Below are 17,827 nucleotides of genomic sequence, written 5' to 3' on the forward strand. Positions count from 1 at the left end.
TGAATATAGAACTTTATTTTTAAATCTATATACACCGTAGTTACAAGGAATAGTGCCCATTTGGGTTCCTTGGCCCTGATGTTTTAGTTGAACAAACATTTTCAATCAGGGTTGCCATGTGAGTCTGTGCAGGTGTGCACTGCACAACTCCAGGGGATACACCCTAAACTACATGAATGTGACTTGCACAGCCAAAGGGAGAATCTTTTGCAACAGCTCTTGCTGTAATACAGAATCTGAGATGTCTTTGAGAATGAAAAATGTAATCATTACTGAAAAATTATTCTCATAATGTGTGCAAATTTGTATGAAATCTGTACTGGCCATGGGACAAGGAGGTATTTCCAGCTAGCTTCTGACAGGGTCCTGTTCTCTCATAAAAATTCAGCTCTTGACATTAGGTGATATCTGCCCAGGTCATCAGATGCCATAGAGAAAGAGGGTTTGCTGAAACTTATATCAGCAGTGATGTGCAAATTCTTACCATTTGAAAAAACAAAACCAAAACAAAATGTATGCTCTTTCTGATTTATTTGAACATTCATTTATTGACACTCCAGGGATCTGGCACAATCTCTGCCCTAAAGGAGCATATAATTTCACTGGGGAGAAAACATATTATCATATGTTTGTATGATAATTTTCAAAATAACAAACTAGGCAAACTAGGTAACACTTAAAAAGCAGGCTGTATTCAAATGCAAAATTGCATATTACAGGCTAACTTTCAGGAAGAAGCCAGGAAAAGGAGATCATCATGAGCTGGACTAGTTAAGGACTAGTTATAAAAGAAGTGGTGGAGGTGAGGGAGGCCTGAGATGAAATGTAAAGAATATGTAGAATCTAGGTAAGTGGATAAGAAGTTTGGAGGGCAGAGGAAAGGAGAGCATTCTCCACCTGTTTTAACTCTTCCAAGGAATTTCTCTACCTGTTTTAATTCTTCTACATAACATCAAAGAGATGTCACTTGCAACTAGCATTTCAGTGATGTTTTCTTATTAATAAATACACTGATAAAAGAAGCATTGACTATAAGAAATAGGAATGGATCTCAAAGAAAGAAACCACAAAACCCCTAAACTAAAAAAAAAAAAAAAAAGATGCAGGCTATTTCTCTTTTCTCTTCTTTTGCGTGGCACTCATGAGACACTGCATATGGAAGTCAGCCAACTGAAAAAGAAAGGCAGCGAAGAAGGTGAGGAGGCTGAAGGCAGTTAAATAGGATGGTCTCCATCCACAGATGGTGAGGCTACAGTGCAATAGGACTCTTTCAACTTGAGCAGGACCCCGTCACTTCACTGGACTTAGACAGCAAGGACAGCGTAGACTTTGTGAACTTTTTGTAAGAGTGTAGCTCCGCAGTATACAGAAGACAGGATGTGAAATTTGATCTGCAAGAAAACTAAGCCCATAGTCACATATGTGTCAATTTTTCACTGCATTTAGAAGTGTCTGTCATCAGGTACAGCGGTGAATTGAAACTGGAAACAGGAGTCAAGAAAGAGGGGAGTCAGCCATGTTCATATTCCACCTTAATCTTTTCCACTTATGATCTTATTTTTCCTCAGAAAAGACAAAAAGCTGAGCTGTATAAACATCTGTGGGCTGGGGATTGAGAGATAAATGAGGGGCAAAATGGAAGCAGAAGGAGCTGTTGGTCAGGTAGAAATCTTTCCAGATGCGGTGAAGGAAACACACTTCATCTTTGTTGTAGGAGGCGCCACCACGCAAAAGGTTCCGTGGGAGGATTTAAAGGATCCAGTGATTTTTAGTATTCCAAGAGTTTTCTTTTACCGAGGGCAATTTAATAGGGGTCATCCATACTGAAAGAAAAACAAAAGATAATAAAGAGTTTAAAACTTGCAAAACTTGGAGTGTTAGTAGTAAAGGTAAATATTTACGAGAGATGAGAAGAGGAGCAAGGAAATGCTTTCAGTTGAAAATCTCAGTCAAGGTGCCAGCCTTTAGGAATATTTGAACATGAACGAATGGTAAGCAAACCCTGAAGCAGCACTTCTCGGACTTTCGTGTGCTTACCACTCAGAGATGGTGTTAAAATGCAGACTCTGATTCCATAGGTCTGAGTGGAGTCTGAGATTCTGCACCCCTAACAAGCTCTCTAGTGATGCTTATGCCACTGGCCCACAGACCACACTTGGAGAAATGTTTGTGGTATGGTCTTTGTCTCCAGATCTAATGAGTTTGAAGGACAGTGCAGATTGATTTTGAGCAGTGGAAAGTCAAGAAATTAGAAGGCATGCTTAAATGGAAAATGAAATTGAAGAAAATTAAAACTCATGAAATGATGGTAATTATAAACTCCTGATAAATTATATCCTGGGATATAATTTAATGAGATGGTAACATATTTACTTTAAGGAAATAAGTGACACTTTTTTGTGTGACACGGCTGTCTTATTCTTGGAAAGGACACAAGAGAACAAAATGTGGTATGTCTTAATATCACCTTTCAAAGGGAGAGCTAGATTCTGAGGTGCTGTTCTCATGATGAACTGTTAGGGTAAACCACAGTTCAGCAGCTGCAAAGATGCTTGCCAAAATAGAGACAAGAAATGTTTCTGAAAACAAAATTTCACATATGCCCTCCTCTGAGGTTGGCATCATATCTTCCTGTGTATCTTGGGTGTAGCTTCTACCCTGCCAGAATTTAGACAGTAGAAACCAAATGAGGTGATAAACAGAGCCAGTTTGCAGAAGAGTCAAAATAACTCAACAAGAAATGAAACCACAAATGCCCAAGGAGTCATTCATTCACCATTCAAAAACTAATGGAAATGAATACAAACTACTATGAAAGTTAGCCTAAGAACTTAAAAACAACGGCACACTGTTTAGTGTGATAGTATTCATTTTACCTCTGTAAAATGACTTGTTCAGAAAACACACCCTACTTCTTCTACCCCACCCTTCCTCAATGCCATCACACAACGGTTTCAGTGTGAAAAAAAAAATCACAGTACTGGAAAAGGAGAGTATCTAGGACTTACCACGCTAAGCTGGTAGTCAAGAGTCTTGAGTTCTAAAAGCATATGCTTTAAGAGCATGATCCCTGGATCCAGATGAGTACGGATCTCACCATTGCCATTTATTGTGACCTCAGGCTAGCTATTTTATTTCTCTGTGCCTGTTTCTTTACCTGTAATGAAGATGTTCATAGAACCTCTCCCACAGACTTCAAGGCATATTTCATGATTTAAAACATGTAAACCATTCATAATCGTGTACAACATGGAATTAATATTTGATAAAGGTTTATGATTATTGTAACTAACTTCATCACTTGCTCAAGGTCTAAAGAAAAGTTACTTAATAAGTTCAACTATAAAAAGAGTTTGAATGTCATACCCACCAAAATCCTATTCAGACCTAAAATCCTTATGAATTAATACAGCCTTGGTCAATAAATGAGAACTAGGCAAGTAATTCTTCTTTGCTAGGCCCTTCTAGGCTGTCTGGTGAAGCATTCAAGACTTATGTTGGTGGGGCCAGCCTTCCTTTCCAACTTTGATTAAACAACTCCTCAATAAGCCATGGGCTCTAGAAAGTTCTGTTCATTGGCCCCTGAGAAATGCCTTCATAGTCTCACTACCATTCCACTGCTGACACCATTTCCCTCCTACAGACTGCCTCCCTTTCCTGCTTTTCTCCATAAGCCTAAATCCTATCTATTCTTCAAAAGCAACCCAGGTGCCACCTTCTTTATAAGCTTTTCTATAATCACTAAGCCAAGTGATTTTTCCCTTCTTAAATATAGCACTCATTGGCCATTACCATACTCTGCCTTGTATTTTTCTGATTTTTTCTTTCTATATTCCTGTCATAACTCCCCAGCTAGGTAATAATCTCCCTGAAATCAGGGGCAAGCCGTACTCCTCTTGTCTCAAGCATATTTAGCATTTTCCAACACAAAAGAAAGTTCAATGAACAACTATTAATTGATTATAAAAAATCAGTGAACCATTAAACTTAGTACAGAAATTTTCTTAGCATGGTAATTAGCTTATTGCTAATATTCTTCCAACCAATACCTCTTCCTGTGCCTCAAGGACATCTTAAAAAAAATCTAGTTGATCTGTTTCCATCTAGTGGCAATTAAAACAGGTGGTTCCTGTAGCCAGAAAACAGCTCTGGGTAGATTGTGCCAGAAAATACTTTCACTCAGTAGGTCGGAGTGTGAAAGAAATCTTCACAGTTTGTGGGTTTCCTGCCACAGACATAGGGAGACCAGCCCAGAGAAAGAAGCTTTTCCTCACTAGACTCCATTTACACTATTAAAGAGAAGACAGAGTAATTAAAAAGAATAAAAAGAGGCTCCACCGATCAAACATCTTCTCCAGTTACCCCTGCCCCAGTTCTTCACAGCCAAACTTTTTAAAAGAGCTGACTGCATGTTCTGTCTCTACTTTCTCATCCTCAGTGATGCTCAGCACTTGGCCATATGACCTCTGTTTTGATATCTGCACTGAAAATGGTCTCCCCACTGACACCCTTGTTGTATCGAGGGGATACTTACTGCTTCTCCTGGCAATGTTTGAGACCGTTCCCCTTTCTCTCTTTCTTTGGCATTCATGACCCCACACTCTTCCTCCTCTTCCTTCTCCCTGCCTGGCAACCTCTTCATCATTTCTCTTTCCCTTGGCCGACTTGTTAGATAATGATGTTTCCCTGGCTCCCCTCCTCTCTCCTCCTCCATTCTCGGAGCACACACACCCTTCCTGGATGATCGTACCCATTCCTGAGATAGCAGTTAACTCCTGAAATGTGAGGGACCCAAACCCACATCTCCTTCCCCAACGTGGCCCTGTGCTGTGGATAGGTCCAGTGAACCACAGTGAATGATGTGCAGACACCAAAAGCTCAGTATAAAACTGAACCCACAATCTTTACCCCCAAAACCTCTCACTCTTTTATGTTCCCTTCTCAGAAGTAAACAGTACTACCATCTGCCACTTTCCAGGTCAGAAAGATGATAATTTTATTCTTCTCTCTCCCTTTTAGCCAATTAACAGACACATTCAGTTAATATCACCTCCTCTGATTTCATGAGCCCATTCTTACTACCATTTCCCTAGGCAGGCACCGTCAGTTTTAACCTAATAACTTCAAATGCCTCCAAAACAAGTCTGTTTGCCACTTGTCTCCCACACTTGCCATACTGCTCTGCAGGTTGACCTTCATAAGATGCAGAAGGCAAGGCCACTCACTGTTTAAACCCCTTTAGTGATATCCCAAAAGACCTCAAGATAAAGCCCATGTCACATGGCTTATAAATTACTTTATGATCTGGCTTTTGGTGTCTTTCCCCACTTTTTCCTTTGCATTCTAAGCAATGGTCCATATTAAGTCTGTGGTTGGTAGGATGGTTGCCCAAACCAGCATCCAATCCCTTCAGAAATCATTTCACTTCATTTCTAGCATTTTAAAGGGAGCTCAGTGGTCCAGCTGGGTACTGAATATGTCACCAAAGTCTTCCTTTCATAGTTAATTTTACTTACACTCATTCTTAAAATTCCAGAGCAAGTCACTAAACCCTAGAAACTGAGAAATATTTTACCATCTTCATTTCTGCCAGATGGGCCATGCACTTTGACATGTCTGCATGTCCTCCCACTATGCAATTTCTCCAGTTGAAGAAATTTGAGCTTCAAGACCAAACTAAAAAATAATTGCCTCCTTGGGGAAGCTGTAGGAAGAATTCATGCTCCCTACCTTTCCTACATTTCTGAAGGTCAATGCCTAGTAGAGCAATTGAATGCAAATATTCAATTGAACAAGCATTTATTCATTTCTCAATAAATGGTTGTTCAGTTGATTCTTTCGTAAGTAATATATTTAGGGCCTCATGTTCAGCCAGAACAAAAAGAACATAGCACAATGTTTTTCACCCTCAGAGAAAATTCTGAGGCAACCAGAAAAAGCTCCCTTTATATCAACTGCCATTTTCTAATATGGAATTACTTGTTCATTCATTCATTCAGCTCCACTAGCACCAAAAAGCACAGCTCTGAAAGAAGGCTAGTAGATTTATCACCTTATCTGGTCATTTGGAGGAGGAACCCAGGTAAATAAACTACTATGGGGTTAAGGTGTCTAGCTAGAGCAGGAAGTAACTTAAGGAAGTAGAGAAGGGATCAGCAGACGTGGAAACTCCTTGCCACTGATAAAACTTACCTTTTCTGGGATTTCTTGTCTAAAAATAGAAAACAGAGAAATGACATTAGCAAAAATCAGATAATTTAAAGTTTTAAAGTAGGAGAGAAGGAAGACTCCCACTCTCAAAACTGTCTCTTGAAGTGTATTAGGTATTTGTTAGGTGGACCCCATCTGTGTCAAAGGGGATTTGAGGAACTGGCTTGGTGTTCTAATAAACAGTGGTAGATAAACAGGGCAGACATGTTGATGCAGGTGCCTCTCGGGGTTCTATTCCATTCTCTGTGCTACTAAAAAAGACAGAAGTGTAGGCTACATTGCCTGGTTGTGAGACCCAATATGCCCATTCAAGTGTTTATAAACCCTTCCCAATCTGCCATCTCATCCTACCTACAGATTCTTCCCTTGAGGAGTAGCTGCTGATACTGTAAGACTATGTGCCCTTATACCTCACAGCATCTTCTCTATGAGAATCCACAAGAGAATTTCACTTTGGTCTTGTTCGTAGGAATTACACAGCCTCATCTGAGTAACTAATGTGTTTTTATCTTACAGACACAGGAATATCACATGTTTCTCCTTTGACTGGCTGCAAGGAAACTCAGAGCAAAATCTGAGACCTTCTCCTACCAAGTATATGGGACTTTGTGGCTTACATTTTGTGCCATAACTTCAACCTTGGTTCTTTTAAGGAACCCAGTTTAAATTTTCAGTTTAAATTTAACTTTGTTTTTCTTACTTTTTAACTAATTTTAATTTGCTATACTGAATGCATTTTGTACTATCTCACATTATTTTTGAAAAAAAGCAGAATATAAACAAGTAGATAACTTTAAAAAGAAAACTCTTTGAGCAGAAAGAATCATTTGGGAGGCAATATATTTCAGTGGCTGTACACTGGCATTCTAGAATCATCCCACCCAGGTGCAAGCCCTGTTTTGCCACTCATAGAGAAGTGTGTCTTTGAACAACTGCTTATCTTCTCTAAACTACAGTTTCTTCATCTGTTGAAGAGGCATGATAATTGTATCATCCTCATTGGATTGATAAAATAAAATATATTCAAAGAATTTAGTTCAGATCCTAGCACTTAGTGCTCCATTACTGTCTTAATCCTTTACAGTATGAAAGACTAGTATTTGCAATCTTTTCTTCTAAAATTCAGCCTGCTGATGACCAAATACACTTGAGCAGGGAGAATCAAATCTGAATTAGCTTTAGATTCTGTTTGTTTAACTTCACATAATTTTTTTTTAGGGACAATGAAACTAACAGCAATAGATAATTAAGAATCTGTTCCTACTGAGAGAGTTTCTTTTTGAAGAAAAGGGAACTAGGGGGGCATGTGTTCAGTTTCATGCCTTCATCTAACCCTGGGTGTTGGTTTAGGTGGGAAATTCTTCCAACCAAGGAAGAAAACAGTTCACAAATCTGAAGACCAGTAGTTTTTGAAGATGTATCTGGATGGGCATCTAATCTCTGACTCTGGGGCCTGCTGATATGGGGTTTTTGAGATTTGGCCTAAAACATCATTGTCTTGGTTTTCTCATTTACCAAACAGGCCAATAGTAGTGACTAATCAGAGAATGATAACGCCAGGAGAACAGAATGTGTCTAGATGAGTCCATGCACAGGACACATGTTTCTGGAGTCCTTCCTTATTCCTTCCCAAAAGAAAGGAGCCAAAGTCTCAAACTAAGACTGCTAGGGCAGGGGACAAAGCGCTAGAGTCAGAAGATTCATCTGAGGACAGAAGAATAGGGATAAAGACTCTGGTCACTTCCTTGGCTACCATGCTCTAAATAGTTACCTGTGCCCTTTTTCTAGCTATTAGAACCCAGAAAGCCCATAAATTCTCTCTTTGTCTCTCTCTTTCTCCGTATATGTGTATACACACACACACACACACACACACACACACACGACACAGACACATAGACACGCATACACACCCTCAAACACACACATGCAGATTTAGGACTTTTTACTTTTATCCTTGTAAATGCCATGAACTATATTTTGTCCTAGAAAAACTCTTAGGTTTAGCCTGGGAATGTAGCCATTACTTCTACCATTGTCTCTATAGGAAAAATAATCTTCATGTTTAAACGACCAACCTACAACTAAAATTTTTGGAAAGCAGAATTATTTGTAAGTTGGTAATACTGGAAGATATTTTACAAATGAAGACTTTTTTTTTCTGAGACAGGGTCTCACTTTGTTGCCCAGCTGGAGTGCAGTGCTTCTACCATGGCTTGCTGCAGCCTTGACTTCCTGGGTTCAAGTGATCTCCCACCTCACTCACCTGGGTACCTGCGACTACATTTGCATGCTACCGTGCCTGACTAATTTTTGGTATTTTGTAGAGAGGTGGTTTCACATGTTGCCCAGGCAGGTCTTGAACTCCTGAGCTCAAGTAATCCTCCTGCCTCAGCCTCCAAAAGTGCTAGGATTACAGGTAAGAGCCATGGAGCCAGGCCCACAGATGAAGACTATTTATTCTCATATTAAAGATACCCTGAGCTTCCTACAAAACCTGTGATTTTGGGGGCTTCTGTTTTCTTTGTTGGCATAACTGTAACTAGCGTAATTGCCCGTTATCTGTTTCCTGTTTGCCCCACACTGATTCCCACCGCAGGAGTATGCAGTTTTCAAGTTATCGGTTGAGATCTTGTACAGAAATGACTCCAAGGTAAAAAATTTAAAAACAAACCCACTAATTTTTTTTACCCTTGCTTATAAAATAGCCTTAGCCAGCTAACCCCTCACTAAATACGGGTGACTGATTCTATTCTTTTGATTCTACAAACACTTTATTAAAAGATTTCAGAATTTGGAAATAAATAGTTTTCTTGTTAAGGTGATTTACAGCCTCAAAGTCCTTAAAATTATTTAGATATAGCCACCTTATCCCAGGGGGTAGTGTGTAATAACCCATCCTGTTCTCTATCCCTCAGTTCTGCCATCATTACCCAAGGTAGGAATAAAGACAGGATGATTGGGGTCAGGCACATACCTTTTTTTAATCTCCTTGCCAGCCAAATGATAAATGCCAACCCAGAGAATGCAGTAACTATGACTGCCACTGGAATGAAGAGGGGGTTATAATCGCCATTCTTGATCATTGAGAAACTTCTGTCCAATTCTGAAAGAGTAATCAGTAAGGCACATAGCATGAGACCACAAGCATTATTTCCTTAGTCCATCTCGTGATATTTGACTTTTTTCCTTCTTACATCTTTCAGTAGTAGCCCATGTGATGCCATTTGACAGATGAGGAAACAGGCATGGGAAGGCCTATGATAAGTCTACAGCATAGGCAAAAACTGGACCAGCCTCACTAGTCCAATGCCTACAGAATCTCAATCCCCAGATTTGTGGTTCAGAGTTCCTGGGAATGCACCTAAAAATGTTGGCAAAAATGGTGGTCAACACCGTATTTAGCTCCATGGACTTGTTCAATGGTTGGAACTCTGAAACACAGAGAAGAGCTAGAAAGCCTAACACAACTTCAGGAAAAATAAAAGCCAGTGATCTGAGCTGGATAACTCATCAGTCAATGAAAATCATTAATGCTTTTACTTTAAAGCAGTTGTGCAAAAATAAGCACTTGTTTCCATGCCAAGGACCTGCACTAATCTCTTTCAAATGAGGTAGCCCTACCACTTCCCTCTACTTGCTTCACAAATAAGTAAAAGGGCATATTTATAGATACTCTTGTAACTATAAACTAAGTTCATTTGGGAGCCTCTATTTAAAAACGCTGGTATAAAAAAAATCTGTTTCCTGATACCAACATTGGAAGGAACCTACTTTTTACGTGTTGGCAGAGGGACTGATTCTATCCTTAGTTCTCCCCATTACTTTGATGAACATTTTCAAGGTGCTTTGATCCCCACACCCATATATGATGGAGAGAAGGCTCAAGTTCCCGGAAGCTTCAGACAGAGGGCATCTTTGGCTTGATGAAGAGAAGGAGGAAATGAACACTAGCTAGGCCTTAGAGGGAAATGTGTCTGATAGGCCTAATATACAGTCCTCTGCTAAAGGGCTCCCTGCCTTTCTGTGCTCACCCACTCTACTCCATGGCCCTGGACACACAGCACATCCAGATCAGCGTTTCTGACAGCTTCTGCAGACCCTACCACTTAAAGACTTTTGTCATCCATGCAGATAGTCTCAGGGGCAGACATGGGTAACTGTTCACATGATAACTTAACATGCATTTGCTTTAGCACATATTGCCAAGCACTGTGTCAGGTGGAGCGTATACAAAGACGAAGAAGACATGATTCTTCTCATGTTCAGACAGATTTGGGGGCATTAGCTTAGTGATAATTCAGGAGTATCCATTAGTTTGGGAAGTAGGTGGTCATTGGTGACCTTTTAGAGGCATTTCAATGGGCCAACGGAGATGTTAGGTTGTAGTGGAATAGAATAATGGATAAAAAGTAAATCAGTGAGTTCAGATTTTAAGAGTTAAGATGGCAAGAGGTGAGAATGAAAAAAAGAAATGGCTGCCATTAAAGGAGGAGGCAAGAGCAGCCAAAGATTTTACAGTGAATTAAGCATACAAATTTATTTTTAAGCCACATTTACTTAGCAAAACAAAATGTAAACATTTATGTATCTCTTTCCTCACATCTGCTCAGCCATCAAATCCATGTCTAAGTCTCCAGTTTTTAAGGACAAACTTACTCACTTTGACATATTGGACTAGGATTTGACCAGATTCCAGATGATTCACAGACGGTTTTCTTCTCCCCAATTAACTCAGTTCCTTCTGAGCAGCTGAAGGTACATGCAGATGTAAGGCTGAAGCTGGCCAGTGGGTGACTACAGCTCATGGTCCCCAAATGTGGTGCTGATAGGGGCTCACACTGAATCACTTCAATTAAAAAGAAAGAAAGAAAGAAAAGACAAAACAGTATTTCTGAGTAGAGACTCTCCCTTGAGCAAAGGATTTTTAGCCGGAGCCACCTGACTATATTACTTCTGATAAAGCTTCCAGGCTTGGCTTTGTTTTCTTAGAGAATGATGGTGGATAGTGAATGAGAGATGAAGGTAAGGAAGCACTGAAAGCTGGTGGGGAGAGGAGTGGCTCCTCCAGGCTGCTGCCACAGCTAAGGTGACCCTCCACTTCTGCTGGAAGTACCATGCCACATAGCCTCTGCATCAAGGACGCTTATGGAATATTCTCAGAGAACCTCCGCCTTTTCACCTGGTCTAATATCTACCCAAGCAGTTTTGAAAAACATCCCTAGTCACTGAAGCAAGTCCAACTTCTGTAAAATTCAGTAGGTGGGTTGACAGTTCTGTGATTTCAATAAAGGATTTTGATAGCACTTCTAAGAATTAAACTACTTAAACTAATGCGTCAGGGGCATACTTGTGGAAAATTTAACCAAAACTTCACAAGTTCAGATGGCATTGGTTTTCTCCCAGATGGGGATGGGGTTGGTAGTTAAAAAAGAAAAAAAAAAAAATCTACCATTTTTCAAACTTAAAAAGATCAAGAGATTGTGTTTTTGTTTTTCAATTGTTATTCTCCTAAAAATTTATGCATGAGGAAAAGTAAAAGATGATTTTAAGAATAAGCCAAATAAAACAACCAAGAAAGACCTCTACTACCCTGAGGAGGAAATTGGTTGGTGTTAAGTAGGACACCACATAAAGTAGGTGTTATTGAGAGGAGAAGGACCAAAATTTAACTGAGCTTCAGCAAGATATTACTTATGCTATGGCAATGAAAAAAATAAAAACCACAGTATAACCATGCTGTATTCCTATAAATCATATTACAAACTGTGAGATGACATTTGGGGTATTTGGTTTTTACTTTTTGTTTAGGAGGTTTTTCAAAAAAATTTAGTAAGAACAAGTCCTTTGAAAAACATCACAGTAGGTTAAACTAAGTTAGGTTAAATTAGGCTCCTAAGTTTGACTTCTCAGCAAACTTCTACTGAATGTTCTGACTGTAAGCCCAGGATCACCATGACAAAGCCTCTTGTCTGAAGTTACTCACCTTGACAGCTTGGTTCTGGAGATGACCAGTTTCCAAATGGTCCACAAGTAGTTTCTTCAATCCCAGTTAAGTTTGTTCCCTCAGAGCAGTTGAAGGCACACTGTGAGCTGAAGCTGAAGTCTCCCAAAGGGTGAGTACAGGCCATGGTACCCAGCTCCGGGGCCTCCAAAGGCTCACACTGAATCACTTCAATAGGCAAAGAAACAGTATGGGGAAGAGTTAAGAGGACCTGTTGTCTGGATTTGAATCCTAGCTCAGCCACTTGATAACCATGCACCTTTAAGAAAGGTTATTTATACTCTCCAACTTCAGTTTCTAATTATACATTAGCTAGTCTTTATATTATTATCTTTGGCATTATCTGGAGGGAGAATGCTTAAACCCACATAGGTTTAACTAGGAATCACCACCGCAGTTGGGAAATAGCTATCACATCAGACCCCCTGAATCTACTAGCGTATTGGGAGTAGGACGTTTAGAGAAAGAGTAGGTCTCCATAATAAGTCTTCTTTGCAAGGAGAGAATATGAAAGTTTAGGAAGCATTTTGACCTCAATTCTGTCTTCATCTATTCTAGCTCAGTTCCAGAATTTTAACTCTTGATTTTGACAACCCTCTCCAGAAACTGTACCTATTTCCCTTTCCTGATTGGTGGTACAAAAGGTAAATGTAAGACTTGGAAATTAAAGTCTTCATGTTTTAGACCCTGCCATGCCAGTAGTAAACAGTACAAATTTCATGTCCTATTCCTCATCTGCCAAATTTCAGCCATTATTGCTACCTTGCTCTTGAGACTTCAGTGAAGAATGGACTCAAGGAATCAGAAGAATTTTTGTATTTGGAAATTATATGAGATGACATTAGGGATGAAGATAGGAGCTAAGAGAAAATGTTATCTTTTTTCATTGATTTAACAAGTATCTATTATATATCAAGCATTACTCTGGGGATTGAAGAGCTTAGATTTCACCTTGTAGTGCAAAATAGTAGGTAGAAATTAATGGGTGGATTGTCACATATGTGTGATGTGTTTTAATTGCTTTTAATTGATCAGGCTGCCTGTAGCATGAATAATATATCTGAGGGGAGCTAATTTAAAATTTTGGAACTCATCTAGTAGACTATTACAAGAATCTAGGCGAAAGATAACAGGGGCAATGGTAGTAGAGTTGACAAGTGTTAGTGGAAGACAAATTAGAAAAGCACTAAGTTGTAAAAATTGGTAGAATGTTACCCTGCATTAATGTTGGGCAGTTAAGAGAGTCTCATACCAAGGTGCCCATGCAAATGGTGATTCCATATACTGATATAAGACATAGAAGTACAAAAAGGAAAGCTGTCTGGGAACAATTGATTTTAGAGTCTGTTGAACATCCCAAAGGACATCCTTAGCATATTTGAGTTCAGAACTGGAGATAGGTTTGTCAGTCCAAAGATCACGTAGATTTCTGAGTCCAAAAATGTCAGTAAGTTTGACCAAAGGAGACATGTAGATTAGAGTCAGAAGAGCAATAGACAAAGGATAAAAGCTGAGACATCATAATAATTTATGGTCCTGGGTAAGTGCCCATGAAGGATCCCAGGAGAAATGATCACAGGTAGAAAGAGAATGAGAAAAGAATGAGATGACAGAAACCAAGAAAAAAAAAGTAAAACGTTAAAAATGAGTGAAATGGGTATACCAATAATTAAAAATGAGTGAAATAGTCACACCAATAATATAAGCGCTAAAAAATAAAGTTCAAAAATGTGGTAGGGGTAGAGTATTAGGAAGGAATCATGGCCCAGGGATCAAGTGAAATGAGTTAGTTCTATAGATCCATTTCAGTTGGTTGACATTGAAATTTATTTCTGTTTTAATTATTTATTCTTTACAAACATTACTTTTTAAAAAAATTAAATTGTCCAATTCAATTAAGGCTCACAAGCAAGTGCCTGATATACACCAGGCATTTTGTGAATCCCAAAGATGCGATGATAAAGAAGGCACTTCCTGATCTCAAGAAGCTTACAGTACCAGAAGAGATGGGCAGGTGAACAGATGACTTCAACATATGTGGGAGAAATAAGGAAGAAATATGTGGAGCTATCAAAACTAAGAAAGCTTCCTAGAAGAAATTGTCTTTGAACTATGTCTTAAAGATGATGTGTTTGTTGGCCATGTGCAAAATGAGAGAAAAGGCCAGGAACAAAGTCAGTGAGTTACAGAGCACATGTATTAAGTGTGGAGAACTGCAAGAAGGAAAGGAACTACTAGAAGGAAAAAGCAAGATTACCTTCTTGGTAACTCAGCCTCCTAATGATAAATGGCATAGTTTCTTCCAGACCTTAGAGTTCTAATTAATCTAACAAGCTCATTAGATTGTGAGCTTCTTGACAGCAGGAATCTACCATGCTCATCCCTTATTGTAACCTGACAGCTTTTACCCCAACACTGTGCTCCTTGTGGTACTCAAAAAGACTTGTTGAGAAGTGAATTGAAACTTCATGTTGACTTATGAAACCTTTACGGAAAAGTAACAACATTGTGAAAGCAGAGCATTCTGATCAAAACTTCCCATTTCTCAGAATGGCTTGTATTATTTTGTTTCAACGAGCTTCCATCATAAGCTATAATGATTCCCTTGACTTTATTTTAAGAAGAAGCAAAGAAAGGAAAGAGACTTACCAAACTGACACTGGGGCCCATAGTACCCCACATCACAGTTACAGGTGTAATTATTGATGATTTCTACACATTCTCCATGGCCACTGCATGACCAGGGCAGGCAAGAAGCTTTAAGGAGGTCAGAAAAAAAATTAATGTGATTACATTTCAGTACTCAAAGTCATTTATTTGAACGTAGATAACCTTTTTCTGAGATGATTTAAATAATCAGGAAAGGTTTGTTTGTATATTCATAGCATAAAATCATATGCTAAAATTTTTACCTACAGAATATACTAAGCATATAGCCATAGACATTTATTTGCTTTAGGAATGAAATCTCCAATACTAATATTCTGTAATGCTTATATAAAACTTAGTGGGATACCTCAAAACTCTTGAAATTACTTGTTTATAATGTAATAAGAAGGTTAAATGATGACCTGACCTCAATCATTTCTGCAGGCAATTATTTCTTGGCAATCCCTTTCTTGATAGAAATCACAAAGGTTAAAAAGTCCAAACTTGCTAAAACAGTAGAGTCCAATTTACAAGAGACCAAATTAACTATGGTTCGCTATTAAAACATCACTTGGAAAATTCCTGGCTATTTTGGAATTGTAAAATATTTACAGAAATATTCATACACCAAAGATAGTGCCATTTTTATCTAAAATTGTATAAGATTAGACCAAGAAAGAAGCATGCAGTTCCACGTTCCCTGCTTCACAATATGAAAACTAAAGTGTTGTGAGCCTAAGTTCCCAACTGGCCCCAGCTCTCAGCTTCTCCTCCCCTGCCTTATTATCAAAGGCACTGATTGTCTAGTTCTTCCTCCGTACCTCCTACATACACCTATCGTTTTGATGTAACTTGACTTAGGGGTATAGCTTTTGTGCATAGAGACAAATCTTACACACCAGAAATGCTCAGAAGTGATGTGGTACAAGATTATGCATAGGGCTAGACATATTTTAGAATGAACCAGCAGCTGTTCTCATCCCCCAACCTTTCCATGTGATTAATCTGATTATTCTCTTAACTGCGGTCCTTCCTGAGTCTGAGGTAGTGTAGCCGTCTTGTTACTCCCTACCTGTGTAACAGAGGGCTGCCTTTGGTTTGTGGCAGGCATCATCATTCCATTTGCCGGCATCTTTGGCCCTCTTGATATAGATCTCCACGCAGTCCTCCTTGTTCTTCTTGTTGTTGGGCTCCCCAGCTCCCCAGTTCTCTGCTTCTTCAGTGAGAGATTTGTTGGTTCCCACCCACGTCCATATTCCTCCTATCTTCCGGATTCCTATCCAGTAGTAAGAATGACTGAAAGGCAGAGTCTTATTCAGGTACTCAATTTCTGCCTTGTTTTGTATGGCAACTAAATCTGTATAACTTTCTTGGCAGAATCTCCTAGCCCTTTGCCAGTTCATGGGTTTTTCAGAATAATGGTAAGTCCAGCAGTCGGTTCCATGATGTGCCAGGAAATCTGCAAGACAACAATGTGACCTATGCAGACTTACAAAATGTTACAGCTAAAAAGAACCTAGCACTATTCCAGGCTGAGCGAGACACTTAATAGAGATGTAAAAACAGAGCCTAAGAGGGTATGTGACTGTCTCAGGATCACAGAATAGTTGTTTGCAGATTTGAAGTAGAACCTAGACCTTCTGGCTTACATATGAAATGCTTTTATCTAAGGTTCTATTTTAAACAAATTTAGTTTAAACAAATTTAGTGGCTTTCTAGGTTTATTTTCTTATTAATTTTTTTGCCAAATTATTTCAGGTGAAATTTAACCACTATATTTTAGACACTCATATTTCTTTTCCTTAGTAGCTGTTAATGATTTACAACTAATTACAGTATAGTATCTTATAACTATACAATTTACACTATACTTTTTAATCCTGGAATAATTTCTTGAAAGCCAACACATATGTACCCATGGAAGAAGAGTAATAAGGACAGGAAGAAGAGTGATGTACTTTTAAGTAATCTCTTTTATATCAAAAACATTTTATTTTACCATAGGAAGAACTGCTTCTGGGAAAGCCCAATATACCACTCAACTCTTATATATCTCACTGCATAATTTTTATAAAGAACAATTTACAAAGCCAAAAGATATAGGTTCGTGAAATTGATTAGATCATGTTCTATACGCAAAGAGACTCAACTAATGATGTTTAATAAACATATGGATCCTTCAAATATGAGGGCTTCGAAGATACCCAATTAAACACATAAAGACACAATGACTTCATAGTAATATATGGCATCCTAAGCATGGTATGATCTACGTGAATCACTGTTTAATACCGTAAAGAAACAGATATGATTGATGGTAAAGAGCATCATAAAATAAACATTTTGAACAGAGCTTTGAATGAGCATTCCACTAGAATGCAAGTTCTAAGAGGGAAAAAACTGTTGTGCCCACTGCTGTGTCCTCAGTGCCTATCATGGATTTCACACATTGTAGGGACTCAGAAAATGCCTGTTGTAGGAAGACAGCACTAAGTTTCCATGTGACACAAAGCAGACATGGCATAAAGAATATGTGAAGGGCAGAGTTAACATGTTTGCTTGGCTAGAGCTGAAAATCCAAGCTAGGGAGTAAGAAGACATTAGTTTACTTAGGAAATGAAAAACCAAGTTCAAAGCTATTGCTGGAGAGTCTTCAAGAATCAGATATAAAATTTGTCACATCAGGCCGGGAGTGGTTGCTTACTGTAATCCCAGCACTTTGGGAGGCTGAGACGGGTGGATCACAAGGTCTGGAGTTCCAGACCAGCCTGGCCAATGTGGTGAAACCCTGCCTCTACTAAAAATACAAAGCTTAGCTGGGCGTGGTAGCGCATGCCTGTAGTTCTAGCTACTCGGAGGCTGAGGCAGATTTGCTTGAACCCAGGAGGCAGAGGTTGCAGTGAGCTGAGATCACACCACTGCACTCCAGGCTGGTGACAGAGTGAGACTCTGTCTCAAAAAAAA

At 39.0% G+C, this 17,827-nt stretch overlaps 1 protein-coding gene across 2 annotated transcripts in view; it reads right to left on the bottom strand.

The window, feature by feature from the left end:
* Positions 1-514: 514 nt before the first annotated feature.
* SELL (selectin L) overlaps positions 515-17,827 on the bottom strand; it is a 19,032-nt gene continuing 1,719 nt past the window's right edge. For both annotated transcript variants that reach the window (XM_037740511.1, XM_017534115.2), the window contains exons 3-9: positions 15,936-16,322; positions 14,864-14,971; positions 12,197-12,382; positions 10,874-11,059; positions 9,188-9,316; positions 6,193-6,211; positions 515-1,823 (exon numbers count right to left, since the gene is read on the bottom strand). In XM_037740511.1, coding sequence (XP_037596439.1) covers positions 1,805-1,823; positions 6,193-6,211; positions 9,188-9,316; positions 10,874-11,059; positions 12,197-12,382; positions 14,864-14,971; positions 15,936-16,322 — 1,034 coding nt within the window. In that variant the 3' untranslated portion in view covers positions 515-1,804. The remainder of the gene's footprint in view (positions 1,824-6,192; positions 6,212-9,187; positions 9,317-10,873; positions 11,060-12,196; positions 12,383-14,863; positions 14,972-15,935; positions 16,323-17,827) is intronic.

The sequence above is a fragment of the Cebus imitator genome, unplaced genomic scaffold (genome assembly GCF_001604975.1).
Source record: "Cebus imitator isolate Cc_AM_T3 unplaced genomic scaffold, Cebus_imitator-1.0 Scaffold84, whole genome shotgun sequence".
Classification (NCBI taxonomy): domain Eukaryota; kingdom Metazoa; phylum Chordata; class Mammalia; order Primates; family Cebidae; genus Cebus; species Cebus imitator.